Below are 13,680 nucleotides of genomic sequence, written 5' to 3'. Positions count from 1 at the left end.
AAGATCTTAAAAAGAAAAAAAAGAGGTGCTTCCCTGAGGCCCTTCAGAACTGCCCCCACCACACCCCTCCCACACACCAGGCATGTGCTCTGAGAAGAGGAACTGCACCAAAGGACTCCTACACCCTCCACTTGGATTCATCCAAGGGGGGCAACAGCTGGGGGTCAGAAGATGGGAGGATGCCCAAGTCAGGGAATTTATTCTCCCACTTCCCTAGCTGCTGGATCCACACCAACTATGTCCATCAACTGAAGGTCCCATCTACTGCCAGGCACCCTCTCCACACAGCTCTCTCTGGCTCTGGGTTCTGTAACTACTCCCCCTCCTCCCCTCTTCAGACCTCTGGTGCCAGTACCCTGCCGTTATTAGCTGGGGAATGCTGTTACAGCTCCAGTGATTCCCCCAACCCCTACCCACACCTTTATAAATAGTCCTTTTATTTTTTTTAAGATTTTATTTATTTATTTGAGAGAGAGAACATGAGTTGGGGGGAGGGCAGAGAGAGAGGGAGAAGCAGTCTCCACACCAAGTGGTGTGCGTGATGCTGGGCTCGAAGGCAGATGCGTAACTGACTTAGCCACCCAGGTGTCCCTATAATATGTATTTTAGTTAGGATTGGCTTTGGCAGTGAGCATCAGAAAACCCCAAATAACAACAGTTTATATAAGATAAAACACTCTAAATTCTTTCTCATAATAAATTAAACTTGGTGTTAAGCAAGCCAAAGCTGGTGGTGGCTCCGTGAACATTAGATCATACTATATATGCATCTTTTAATCCTCTTTAAATGAGCATCATAATTGAAACATTTTCCCATGTCATCATAAACCCTTCAGAAAGAATCAAGACTTGGCTCAAGTGTCAGCTTCTAAATCACTTTTCCTAATGCTCACACCAACTCCAGAAGGATGATCTCCCTCTCCAAGAACCCCACTCTCTACTGCTATACACACACACACACACACACACACACACACATTTCAGTCATGGTGTCTGCTATGCTCCAAGTCCCTGATCTGTTTGTGAGCTTGTCTTCCTTGACTGCTGGAAGCATCTCTTTTTGTCTTATTATCTCCAGCCCCAATTCCTGGAATAAAACAGACACCAATAAATGACAAGGATATTTTAAGACCTGCATAATATTTGATCATATAGAAGCACCTTAGTTTACTTAGCTACTTCCTTGGGTGTTTTTGTTTTTGTTTTGCTTTAGATTTGTATTTACTTATTTGATATAGGGGAAAGAGAGAAAGCATGGGCACGGGGAGGGGCAGAGAGAGAGAGAGAGTATGCACACATGGGCTGGGCGAGGGGCAGAGAGAGGGGGAAGCAGACTCCAGGCTGAGTGTGGAAGCCCAGATGTGGGGCTCAATCCCAGGACCCTGGGATCATGACCCGAGTGGACATGACACTTAACCGAATGAGCCACCCAGGCACCCCTAGCTACTTCCTTGTTACTGAACATTCAGGTGATTTTTATTCTGTACTATATCATAGTGGGATTTTTTTTTCTGATCAGTGAAAATAGGTGCTCCTGTCAGGGTTAACTGGAAGAGACTTCTCCTTTCTACTTCAGCACCCACACACATACTGGTTGCAATCTTCTTTTTTTTTTTTTTTTTTAAGATTTTATTTATTTGACAGAGATCACAAGTAGGCAGAGAGGCAGACAGAGAGAGAGATGAGGAGAAGCAGGCTCCCTGCTGAGCAGAGAGCCTGATGCGGGACTCGATCCCAGGTCCCTGGGATCATGACCCGAGCTGAAGGCAGAGGGTTAACCCACTGAGCCACCCAGGCGCCGTGGTTGCAATCTTCTGATTGGATGGGTCAGATTCACAATCAGTAATCGCTTGGTCATACTGGTGGTCTTTTTCCAATAAGCACTGCTACTTTTCCTTAACTTTCCTTTCTTTAAAAAAAAAAAAAAATGAGGGCGCCTGGGTGGCTCAGTGGGTTAAGCCGCTGCCTTCGGCTCAGGTCATGATCTCAGGGTCCTGGGATCGAGTCCCACATCGGGCTCTCTGCTCAGCAAGAAGCCTGCTTCCCTCTCTCTCTCTCTCTGCCTGCCTCTCCGTCTACTTGTGATCTCTCTCTGTCAAATAAATAAATAAAATCTTTAAAAAAAAATGATTTTAGGGACGCCTGGGTGGCTCAGTTGGTTAAGCGGCTGCCTTCGGCTCAGGTCATGATCCCAGCGTCCTGGGATCGAGTCCCACATCCGGCTCCTTGCTCTGTGGGGAGCCTGCTTCTCCCTCTGCCTCTGCCTACCACTCTGTCTGCCTGTGCTCATGCTCTCTCGCTCTCTAACAAATAAATAAAATCTTTAAAAATTTTTTTTAAAAATGATTTTATTTATTCATTTGTCAGAGAGAGAGCGAGCACAAGCAGGGGGAGAGGCAGGCAGAGGGAGAAGCAGGCTCCCCACTGGGCAGGGAGCCAGATGCTGGACTCAATCCCAGGACTCCGGAATCAAGACCTGCGGAGCCACCCAGGCATCGCCTTAATTTTCCTTTTCAGGTCTCATGTGGTTCATCTCAGTCTAAAAGGGCCCCTGATTTTCCATTTGACAAAAAAAGGGGAGACAGGGCTAATCCGTTGTGCATCAGGCGCTCGGATGGGTACTCCGATTGGCCAATCTCCTAAAAAGAATTCTGGAGAGAGACCTGTAAACACGTCTATCTCGGCAGTTAGCTCCCAGCTCCCGCGCTGTGCTGGGTAACAATCTCCGCCATGTGACTTCGTTTTTCTGTCTCAGTTTCCCCAGCTGTGACCACGGATTCCAACACCTGGTAGGGTGGTTGTGAGGATCAAACGAGAGGTCTGCGAACAGGACCTGGCTCTTAGCAGCGGGTCAGCAAACCGCAGGTTTAATCCGGAGTGAGGAGCTCAGAGAAGGATTTCAGCTTTGAGATTCAAGGCCGGATTGTTGGGGCAACCTCACCGCCCTGAGCAAGGGCATCTTTCGACTCAGCAAGACTGTGGCCTCTGAGGGGAGAGTCTTGGGGTTCCTGGAAGGGGCAGACCTATGAGAGATCGGGCAAGGAAGGCTTGCAAGCCGGCCTGTGGCGGGGAGCAGGGGAAAGCGGTTAAGTGGGAGGGTAGCTGAGCGGTCAGGGGCGGCTGCTGGCCCCGGGGTCTAATGCCTCCCCATCCCTGGGAAGCTCTTAAAACCCTAAAGGGGCAAGAGGATTCCTACCCCATCTGTAATGTGGTAACGGATCCCGGGCCAGCACCTCCCCGGGCTGGAGGGCGCGAGAGTCGTTAGGGACACCTGCCTCCCCCGCCCCCTCCCGGCGAGAGCCCGCGCGGACCCAGCGCACCTGCGCGCGGGCAGCGCCTGGGAACACGCGGCGCCGCAGGCCTCCAGGCCGCGCAGAGGGAAGGGGGCGGGAGCGCGGGGAGCGGGGCCAGCGCGGCCGGGGCTCCCTCCTCAAGTCCGAGCATGCAGTCCCCACGCTATTAAAGCAACCGTCCCGCCGGAAGAGGCTGGCACAGAATAAAGAAGGCGGGGAGCCAGGAAAAATTAACCGGCCAACATAAAAGATAGTAACGTAGAGAATGTTTCACAAATAATAGGGACAGGAAGGCGTATTCAATTAATAACCCTGAGATCGTCGATTAGCTCTTTGGGGAGGGGGAATGAAATTTAGATGCATATCTTCTATCCTACACCAAAATTAATCGCTGATAGAGTTAAATGGTGGTGGGGGTGTGGGGATTAAACTTCACACGCACAAAAAGACTTGGTAGAATGTATCTCTAGAGGGGGAATGACTTTTCTAGACTTAAAGGGGATGTGATAATTCCCATTAGGAAAGATGGATGCATTGGTTCATACAAGAAAAAAAAAAAAAGTAAGAAAAAAAGCGAAATTAATAGTAACCAGTGGGGGCACCTGGTTGGTTCAGTGGGTTGAAGCCTCTGCCTTCAGCTCAGGTCATGATCCCAGGGTCATGGGATAGAGCCCCGCATCCCGCTCTCTGCTTGGCAGGGAACCTGCTTCTCTCCCTCCCCTCTCTCTGCCTGCCTGTCTGCCTACTTGTGATCTCTGTCTGTCAAATAAATTAAAAAATAATAAGAAAATAAAAGTAACCAGTGAGTTAGGAATGGCTTCGGCAAGTGCAATGCACAAGGATTGGTATGGTCGCTATGTGAAAGCCCTTACAGAATTAGTAAAACACCAGGACTGCAAGAGGGCAATTAGCAATACAATGAAGGAAACAAGGAAATGAGAAAAGAATGCTGTAATCAGAGAACTGATAACATTTTCTAACTGATTAAATTAGGATTTGGGGGGGGTTTGTTTTGTTTTGTTTTTTAAGGAATGCCAAATGCTGGTGGGGACTCCGTGGCCTTCCATACACTGAGGTAGAATATAAATTGGTATAACAGATGTGTATCAGGGAGCCCTAGATACTCAGCATCAGTCATCACTAGGGAAATGCAGAATGAAGTCGCACTGAGATAACGCTTCACACTTACTGGGATGGCCACTATGAAAAAAAAATCACAAGTGTTGGCAAGGATGTAGAGAAATTAGAACTCTTGTACACTGTTGTCAGAATATAACTGGAAAACAGTATGACAGTTCCCTCCCAAAACTGAAAACAAAGTTACCATGTGATCTAATTCCACTTCAGGGTATACATACAAAAAGAATTGAAAGCAGGGTTTTGAAGAGATATCTGTACACCCATGTTCACAATAGCGTTATTGACAATAGCTAAAATATGGAAGCAACTATTGAACGATGTCCATCGAGAGATAATGGATAAGAAGCCAAGTGTGAAAAAAAAAAAAAAAAGAAGAAGAAGCCAAGTGTGGTATAGTATGTGGGGAACAAAGGCAAAAGAGAAATTATTAAATTTCCTTACTACCTACAGCCCATTGAGAAGTCCTTGAAACAGGCAGAGTGACTGACGTTCCTCCAGGGACTCAACTGCCTCTGGTGTTGACTTCCCTAAAGGCAAAGGCAATCCTAGCCCCACCATCCACCCCCAGGATCCTGTAAGTCTACTTTAACATATAAAAATTCCTTTAGAAATTTCCTTTATCTCTAAATCCTCCAAGATACCTGTTGGCAATCATCCCCAAGCATATATGGCCCACCGATATACATCTGAAGGGTCTCGTGACTAAGGTTTTATTAGATGGTAATAAATTACCTTTTCCCAACAGCCGACAGCCCCCTCAAGGTCCTGGAAACCTTGCTTCTAAATTCCTTAGAGACTTACATTATCCCTAACCTCCTACCAAGTTGGGAGTATATAATGGGCCACATCTCATGACCCCGGTGCTGCTCTTTCTGCCCACAGGTCCTGCCCCGTGCTTTAATATAAATCACCTTTTGGGGTGCCTGGGTGACTCAGTGAGATAAGCCTCTTTATGTTTTTAAAATTTTACCAAAATGGGGCACCTGACTGGTTCAGTGGGTTAAGCCACTGCCTTTGGCTCGGGTCATGGTCTCAGGGTCCTGGAATCCAGCCCCACATCAGGCTTTCTGCTCAGCAGGGAGCCTGCTTCCCCCTGCCCTCCGCCTGCCTCTCCGCCTACTTGTGATCTCTCTCTCTCTCTGTGTCAAATAATAAATAAAATCTTTAAAAAAAAAAAAAAACTGGGACGCCTGGGTGGCTCAGTTGGTTGGACGACTGCCTTCGGTTCAGGTCATGATCCCGGGGTCCTGGGATCGAGTCCCACATCAGGCTCCCAGCTCCATGGGGAGTCTGCTTCTCCCTCTGACCTTCTCCTCGCTCATGCTCTCTCTCACTGTCTCTCTCTCAAATAAATAAATAAAATCTTTAAAAAAAAACTATCTATAAAAAAAATCACCTTTTGGGGTGCCTGGGTGGCTCAGTGGGTTAAAGCCTCTGCCTTCAGCTCAGGTCATGATCTCAGGGTCCTGGGATCGAGCCCCACATTGGGCTCTCTGCTCAGCAGGAAGCCTGCTTCCTCCTCTCTCTCTCTCTCTCTCTCTCTCTGCCTCTCTGTCTACTTGTGATTTCTGTCTGTCAAATAAATAAAATCTTTAAAAAATCACCTTTTGCACCAAAGACATCTTCAAGAATTCTTTCTTGGCCGTCACATTTGAACTCTAATGTCTTTTCCTACATCAGTATATACATACAGTGGAATATTATTTGGCCCTTAAAAAGGAAGGATATTCTGACACTTGCCACAACACGGTTAATGACATCATGTTGTGTGAAACAAGCCAGGCACAAAAAAACAAATTCTCTATGATTCCACTTTACTGAGGTAGTCAAATTCACAGAGACAGAAAACAGAGTGGTGGTTGCCATGGGATTGAGGGGAGATAGAATGGAGAGTTAGTGTCTAATGGGGACAGAGTTTCAGTTTTGCAAGATGAAAATAATTCTAGAGATGGAGTGTGGTGATGTTCTCACAACACTGTGAATGTACTTACTACCACTAAACTGTATACTTAAAAACGGTGAGAATGGGGGCGCCTGGGTGGCTCAGCAGGTTAAGCCGCTGCCTTCGGCTCAGGTCATGATCTCAGAGTCCTGGGATCGAGTCCTGCATCGGGCTCTCTGCTCAGCAGGGAGCCTGCTTCCTCCTGTCTCTCTGCCTGCCTCTCTGCCTGCTTGTGATCTCTCTCTGTCAAATAAATAAATAAAATCTAAAAAAAAAAAAAAACGGTGAGAATGATAAAGTTTATGTTATGTGTACTTTACCACAACTTAAAAAAACGTTTTTTAAATTTCATTTATTTACACGACAGAGAGCGAGCGAGAGCGAGAGCATAAGCAAGGGGAGCCACAGACAGAGGGAGAAGGAGGGAGCCTGATGTGGGACTCAATCCCAGGACCCTGGGATCAGGTCATGAGCTGAAGGCAGAGGCTTAAGAGCTGAGCCACCCAGGTGCCCCTATTTTTAATATTTCTTCATGATACTAGGAGGCTTCCCAAGAGTTTATTTTTAAAAAGGGGTTCAAGGGAAGGGGCACAGATATATGGGAGATCTCCAAAACTTCCCGTAAATTTCGATGTGAACCTGAAACTGCTCTGAGAAATAAATTCTGTTTTTCTTTTTTTTTTTTAATATTTATTTATTTATTTGACAGACAGAGATCACAAGGAGGCAGAGAGGCAGGCAGAGAGAGAGGAGGAAGCAGGCTCCCTGCTGAGCAGAGAGCCTGATGCGGGGCTTGATCCCAGGACCCTGGGATCATGACCTGAGCCGAAGGCAGAAGCTTTAACCCACTGAGCCACCCAGGTGCCCCTAAATTCTGTTTTTAAATGGGTGGGTATGGGTGGGCGTGGGTATGAGGTGTTGTAATAACTTGGAAATGAGTGTGTTGGGCTTTGGGGCTATAGTAAGGCCAGTCTGCCCCCTGCCATCTGTGTGGCCTTGAGCAGGTCACTCCATGTCTCTGAGCCCCAGCTGCCTCATGTGTGACGGAGCTCACAGCAGCTGGGTGGGTGGAGTGACGAGCTGAATGGAAGGCTCAGGGTGCTGCCCGGTGCTCAGGATCCTGTAGGTGGCTGAGCCAGTGACTGGGAAAGGACTTTGCAGACCGTGCTGTGCTCTTCAACCAGGAGGGAGTAGGGTGTGGGAGGGGCACCCTGAGTTGCTGGGCCCCTGAGAGAGGACCAGGTTTGAGGGCCAGGGTGGAGGCAAGAGGGGCTCCTCACCGGGAAACGGCTCTGGCTCGTGGTGGAGCAGCTGGGCCTGCTGCCTGGGAGACAGTCTTGCGGGCGCCTCCTCCCACAGCCCACACCTCAAGTCTGCAGCTGGGTCTTGCCTCCTCTCAGGAGGGCCATGGCCGGGACCTGGCTGCTGCTTCTCCTGGCCCTCGGATGTCCAGCCCTGCCCACAGGTGAGCCCCCTCCCTGCCTCCCTCTCTGTGCCCCATTAGTTGGCCCAAGCCCTCCCCCTCCCAGCTCTGGTACTCCCTGGGTAGGCGAGGGTCTCATCATAAGCCCACCATTTCCTTCCCCATCATCTTCTGCCTTCCAGCTGCCTCACCCTGGGGCCCCAAGTCCGCTCCCTGGAGTCTGCTGTGTTGGAGTCCCTGGTTGGGCAGTCGCCTCTTGGAGGTGTAGAGACATGACAGCAAGCTGGATAGACATCCAGAGAGGATGGAGATGGGGTAGCCTGGGCTGAGACAGGGCAACGTTGTAAGGTCGTCTCCTGTCCTTCCTGTCCCGGGCTCCTGCCCTCAGATTGCCCTATTCCATAGGCCTCAAAATGTCTCATGTTCACTCCCTGCTCCCCCTTCTCAGTAGGCTCTCAGGGGAGGTCGCAAGTCCCCAGTGACTTCTCAAGGGTATTACCCTCAGTCCTTCAAAATGGAGGATGGGGTCAAAGGACTTGTGTTTAGAGACGAGAATTCCAACTTCATCTAGAAGCATGCCCATGTTTGCATGTATGTGGTGGGGGAAGGTCATCTTTGATCTAAAGCTGGCCCCCAGTATTTTCACAAACTCTCCCTTGCTAGGGAGATAAACCACATCCACGTGGAGCAGGAAGAGCCCATGGCAAGAGGTCCGAGCTCTGAGAAGGGGGCAGCTAGGGTGAGGAGAAGCAATCCCGGGCAGCTTCGTGGAGGAGGCACATGCTAAACTCAACCTGGGGAGAGTGTCTGTATAAGTGAAGAGGCTCAGGAACTCGAGGGTCCTGGAGCTCACTCTTACCTTTCTCTATCCCTCTTATTTGCCATGTCTTATTATATCAGCATTGATAATAATACTAATACTTCTCTGCCAAGGTGTTTGACATTCATGATCTTTTTTCTTCACAACAATTTTACTGGGCTGGTGTTATTAACCTCATTATTTATTTTTAAAGATTTTGTTTATTTATTTGACAGAGAGAGAGATCACAAGTAGGCAGAGAGAGAGGAAGAAGCAGGCTCCCCGCTGAGCAGAGAGCCTGATGCGGGGCTCGATCCCAGGACCCTGAGACCATGACCTGAGCCGAAGGCAGAGGCTTAACCCACTGAGCCACCCAGGCGCCCCTTAACCTCATTATATTGATGCAGCAATTGAAAATTCAGTAAATTAAGCAGACAAGTCGGGAGTCCAACCAACTCTGCCTGAGGCCATGTCCCAGTCTTGATGCACTGTGTCATGTAGCAAAATCTTAGTCATCCTTCCAAGTGGGGTGGTCTACAGGAGTGGGAGTCAGAGACCTGAGTTCAAATCCTGAATAGGCTGCTTACCGTCCACAAACTTCTAGATCTGTTCTTTGACCTTCAAGAAACCTTTCCTGAGCACCCTTCTCTGACCTCCCCACAAGATCCTCTGGTGTCCATTCCTGCATCCTGGGGTATTTCTTTTTTCTTTTATTCTTTTCTTTTCTTTTTTTTTTTTAAAGATTTTATTTATTTATTTGAGAGAGAGAAACAGCTAGCAAGAGAGAGCACAAACAGAGAAGAGAGGGAGAAGCATACTCCTTGCCAAGCAGGGAGCCCCATGTGGGGCTAGGATCATGACCCAAGTCAAAGGCAGACACCTAACGACTGAGCCATCCAGGCACCCTGCCCTTTAAAAAAATTTTTTTTTAATATAAAATAATAAAGACATACACTTGAAATGGGTGAATTGTAGGGTGCCTGGGTGGCTCAGTTGGTTGGGCATCTGCCATTGGCTCAGGTCATGATCCCAGAGTCCTGGGATAGAGGCCCACATCAAGCTCCCTGCTCAGTAGAGAGCCTGTGACTCTCTCTCTCCCTCTGTCTGTCCCCTCCAACTTGTGCTCTTTCTCTCACTCTCACTCTCTATCTCAAATACATAAAATCTTCAAAAAAAAAAAAAAAAGAAAGAAAGAAAGAAATGGGTGAATTGTATAGTACATAAAGTATATCTGAACAAAGTTCTTTAAAAAATACTTTAGGGGGATGCCTGGGTGGCTCAGTTGGTTGGACAACTGCCTTCGGCTCAGGTCATGATCCTGGAGTCCCAGGATCGAGTCCCGCATCGGGCTCCCAGCTCCATGGGGAGTCTGCTTCTCTCTCTGACCTTCTCCTCGCTCATGCTCTCTTTCACTGTCTCTCTCTCAAATAAATAAATAAAATCTTTAAAAAAAAAAAATACTTTAGGGAGGCACCTGGGTGGCTCAGTGGGTTAAAGCCTCTGCCTTTGGCTCAGGTCATGATCCCGGGGTCCTGGGATCAAGCCCCGCATCGGGCTCTGTGCTCAGCGGGGAGCCTGCTTCTTCCTCTCTCTCTGCCTGCCTCTCTGCCTCCTTGTGATCTGTCTGTCAAATAAATAAATTAAATCTTAAAAAAAAAAATACTTTAGGGGTGCCTGGCTGGCTCAGTCAGTACAGCATGGGACTCTTGGTCTCTGGGTTGTGAGTTGGAGCCCCACGCTGAGTGTAGAGATTACATAAAAATAAAATCTTAAAACAACAACAGACCTACAGAAAAGAACTGACAATGATTAAATAAACACCTATGCATATCCCACTCAGATTAACAAATGGTTTACATTTTGCCATATTTGAATCAGATAAAAGAAACAAAAAGTTACATTCAAAACCCTCTTTAATCTCATTCCAGATCTTGTTTCCTTCCCTTCCCCCCCAGTGGTAACCACCCTCCTGAGGCTGGCACGACCAGGTATTGTAAGAATTTGTTGCTGCATCTGCTATCTTTCCCCTGGGACTGCATTCCTTGAGGGCAGGGCCAATGTCTTCATCAGTGTTACATCCCCAGTTCCTGGCACAGATAGGTTGAGATAGGATAGATGGGTGAGGGATGGATGGATGCCTGGAATCATGGACAGACACACGGATGGAAGGTAGAAAGAGTAGATGTGGGGCGCCTGGGTGGCTCAGTGGGTTAAGCCTCTTGCCTTCGGCTCAGGTCATGATCCCAGGGTCCTGGGATGGAGCCCTGCATCGGGCTCTCTGCTCAGCAGGGAGCCTACTCTCCCCTTCCCCTCTGCCTGCCTCTCTGCCTACTTGTGATCTCTCTCTGTGTAAAATAAATAAAATCTCAAAAAAAAAGAAAGGAAGAAAGAAAGAAAGAAAGAAAGAAAGAAAGAAAGAAAGAAAGAAAGAAAGAAAGAAATAGTAGATGTAGGAAAGATGGTTGCTGGGGAAAGGATGAATGAACAAACAGATGGGCAAATGCAAGGAGAGAGGGACGGATGAGTGGATGGAAGGAGAGATGGATGATGGAAGCGAACCCAGATGGAAGGATAGAAGCCCATTATGGGAGGCTGACAGGGACAGACCGGCCCCCCACAGGTGCATGCTCTCTTGCAGGTGTGGGGGGCACACCGTTCCCCTCTCTGGCCCCGCCAATCACGCTGCTGGTGGACGGGAAGCAGCAGACACTGGTGGTCTGCCTGGTCCTCGATGTTGCACCCCCAGGCTTTGGGGGCCCCATCTGGTTCTCCGCTGGCAATGGCAGCTCCCTGGACGCTTTCACCTATGGCCCTTCCCCAGAGGCTGACGGCACCTGGACTAGCTTGGCCCAGCTCTCTCTGCCCTCCGAGGAGCTGGCAGCCTGGGAAAACTTGGTCTGCCACACAGGGCCCGAGGCTGGTGACCGCAGCCAGAGCACACGGCCCCTACAGCTGTCAGGTGGGGACGGAGTCCGGGCCCCTGTGGATGCTCCCTGCCCCTCCCACACACTCTGGAAACAGGATATACTGGAAGACAGGGCAGGATCCCATGGGGCATGGTGGGTGTCCCTGTGCCAACCCTCTGAATGAGGCAATGCCTGGGCTCAGAGCAGTGTGGCCTCAGGGCCCTGAGGCCTGGGTTTGCAACTCCTTCAAATATCCAGCCCCCAAATATCTCCTTCAAATCCAGGTTCTGAGGCATGACCTCCAAGAGTTAATTACACCGCCTCCCCCCTATTACCTTGGGTTGATATCTAGATTTATGTAGCTAAGGTTAATATCTATATAACCCTATCTATGACACCCGACCTAGCAGAACCAAATGACAATCAAATAACACAATGCTATCATCTACTTATTGACTACACTGTCCCAGGCACTGTTGGAAACACCTCATATTCATGAAGAAAATCATATTATTTTCCCAATTTTACAGGCCAGAGATGTTTAAGGGATGTGTGCAAAGCCAGCTGTTATTATTACTAGATGACTGGCTTCCTGTTTTTGGATTATGGTAGTTCTGGCATCTTCCAAATGGGAATGTTTGTTGAATAAATGCCCTGCCTTTCAAAGGAGGCTGCTAAAAATCCAAGTCCCCGTCTAAAAGTGCTCAGAGACCTCAGCTTCCCTGAGGAGGGGGTGGGGGAGGGGACACAGAATAGAGGACACTGGGGACAGAGAAAGATCTGAGCCCCTGAGGGACATTGTAGCAAATGGGCTCAGCTTTCCTGGTGCTTGTTCATTTGTCCATTTATGCAACTTGCCATGCGTGGCTGCCCCCTGCCAGGCCTGGGGCACAGAGCTTGGGTGGACAGCAAAGCCCATCCCAAAAGACTCATTCTCTTCCTCTTGGCTGCCAGGAGACGCTTCCTCAGCCAGGACCTGCCTCTGGGAGCGTCTCAGGGGTGAGTACTGGGGACCAGGATCTTCAGCCTGTTTGGGTCTGGCATGATGGTCCCACTGGTGTTGGGTCGGGCGGGGTAGGGGGGGCTTGGTGGGTGGTTCCTGAAGAGGCTTCTGGGTTGGGGCACTGACAAGCCTGGGCTTCAGTCTATCTACAGGTAGATGGGGGTGGATCCTATGACCCCAGACTAATTCCTGGCCACCAGTCGAAAAGCGTAGGCGACAGCTAACAGAGGGCTCTGTGAAGCTCTCCCCGGGCAGCCCAGATAGATGGTGTCAGCGTCAGAGCCCTGGGAGACCAGACCACCACCAGACTGAGTCCAGTTCTACTTCCGCACATAGAGAATAGGGGTCCGGTTACTCTCTGCGTCGGATGCTAATCCCTGCTTGGCCTGCATCCCCCTGGTTTTGGGAGAATAAAATAAAATGAAGGCTAGGAAGGAATGTGTTACTATTTCCAATTAGAGCTGAGGCTAGACACCAGGGAGGACTTTCCCAGGCTTTGGGGAACTGCGGGGAGGAGGAATGGCAGGGGTGGGGGGGACAAGGCCCCTGCTCCCCGAAGAACTTTCTCGGGTGGGTGGGACTGAAGTCGGCCTCTGGCCCTAACCGCTCATCTCCGTCCCGCAGGGACGCGGGGCCAGGCCCTGCGGCTGGGGGCGCTGCGGCTGCTGCTCTTCAAGCTGCTGCTGTTGGACGTGCTCCTGACCTGCAGCCACCTCCGCGCCCCGCCTTCCGCCCTGGGGGATTCCGGGCTCCCCGCGCCCCCCACCTGCCCGCAGGCGCCCGGCGGTCTCCCGCAGCCTCCGCCCGCGGGCGGGCCCTCAGCCCCCGCCGCCTGGATTGGCTGCTGTACTGGAGGGGCCACCGGCCCAGGGTTCACCGTGCACGCCCCGCTGGCCCCGCAGCCCCGCCGTTCTGGCCAGGAGCCCCCCCAGAGCTCAGGCTGGAAGGAGGGGACGCTCTCTACCCATCCAGCTTGGGCCCGGTGCTCATGAGCCTCCCCGAAATTCCTTCCTTAAGGCTTGCAGTATTTGTATGTGACCTGCCTTCTCCTGCAGATGGAAGTTTCTGGGGCAGGAAACTGTCTCCTGTCCCAGACTGAGGCCTTCTCAGGGAGGAGGGTGGTGTGCCACAGGTATTGAGACATTTGAGGGGCAGAGAACTGAGAACAATTAAA

General features: G+C 49.9%; 1 protein-coding gene across 1 annotated transcript; it reads left to right on the top strand.

The window, feature by feature from the left end:
- The first annotated feature begins 7,782 nt into the window (after positions 1 to 7,782).
- PTCRA (pre T cell antigen receptor alpha) lies at positions 7,783 to 13,680 on the top strand. Its single transcript, XM_047732835.1, has 5 exons — positions 7,783 to 7,840; positions 10,526 to 10,585; positions 11,236 to 11,556; positions 12,458 to 12,502; positions 13,131 to 13,680. The coding sequence occupies exons 1-5, from the start codon at positions 7,783 to 7,785 to the stop codon at positions 13,496 to 13,498; spliced, it is 852 nt and encodes a 283-aa protein (XP_047588791.1). The 3' UTR covers positions 13,499 to 13,680.

The sequence above is a fragment of the Lutra lutra genome, chromosome 6 (assembly GCF_902655055.1).
Source record: "Lutra lutra chromosome 6, mLutLut1.2, whole genome shotgun sequence".
NCBI classification, from domain to species: domain Eukaryota; kingdom Metazoa; phylum Chordata; class Mammalia; order Carnivora; family Mustelidae; genus Lutra; species Lutra lutra.
The sequence above is the reverse complement of the archived record's forward strand: the minus strand, read 5'-3'. Positions and strand labels throughout refer to the sequence as shown.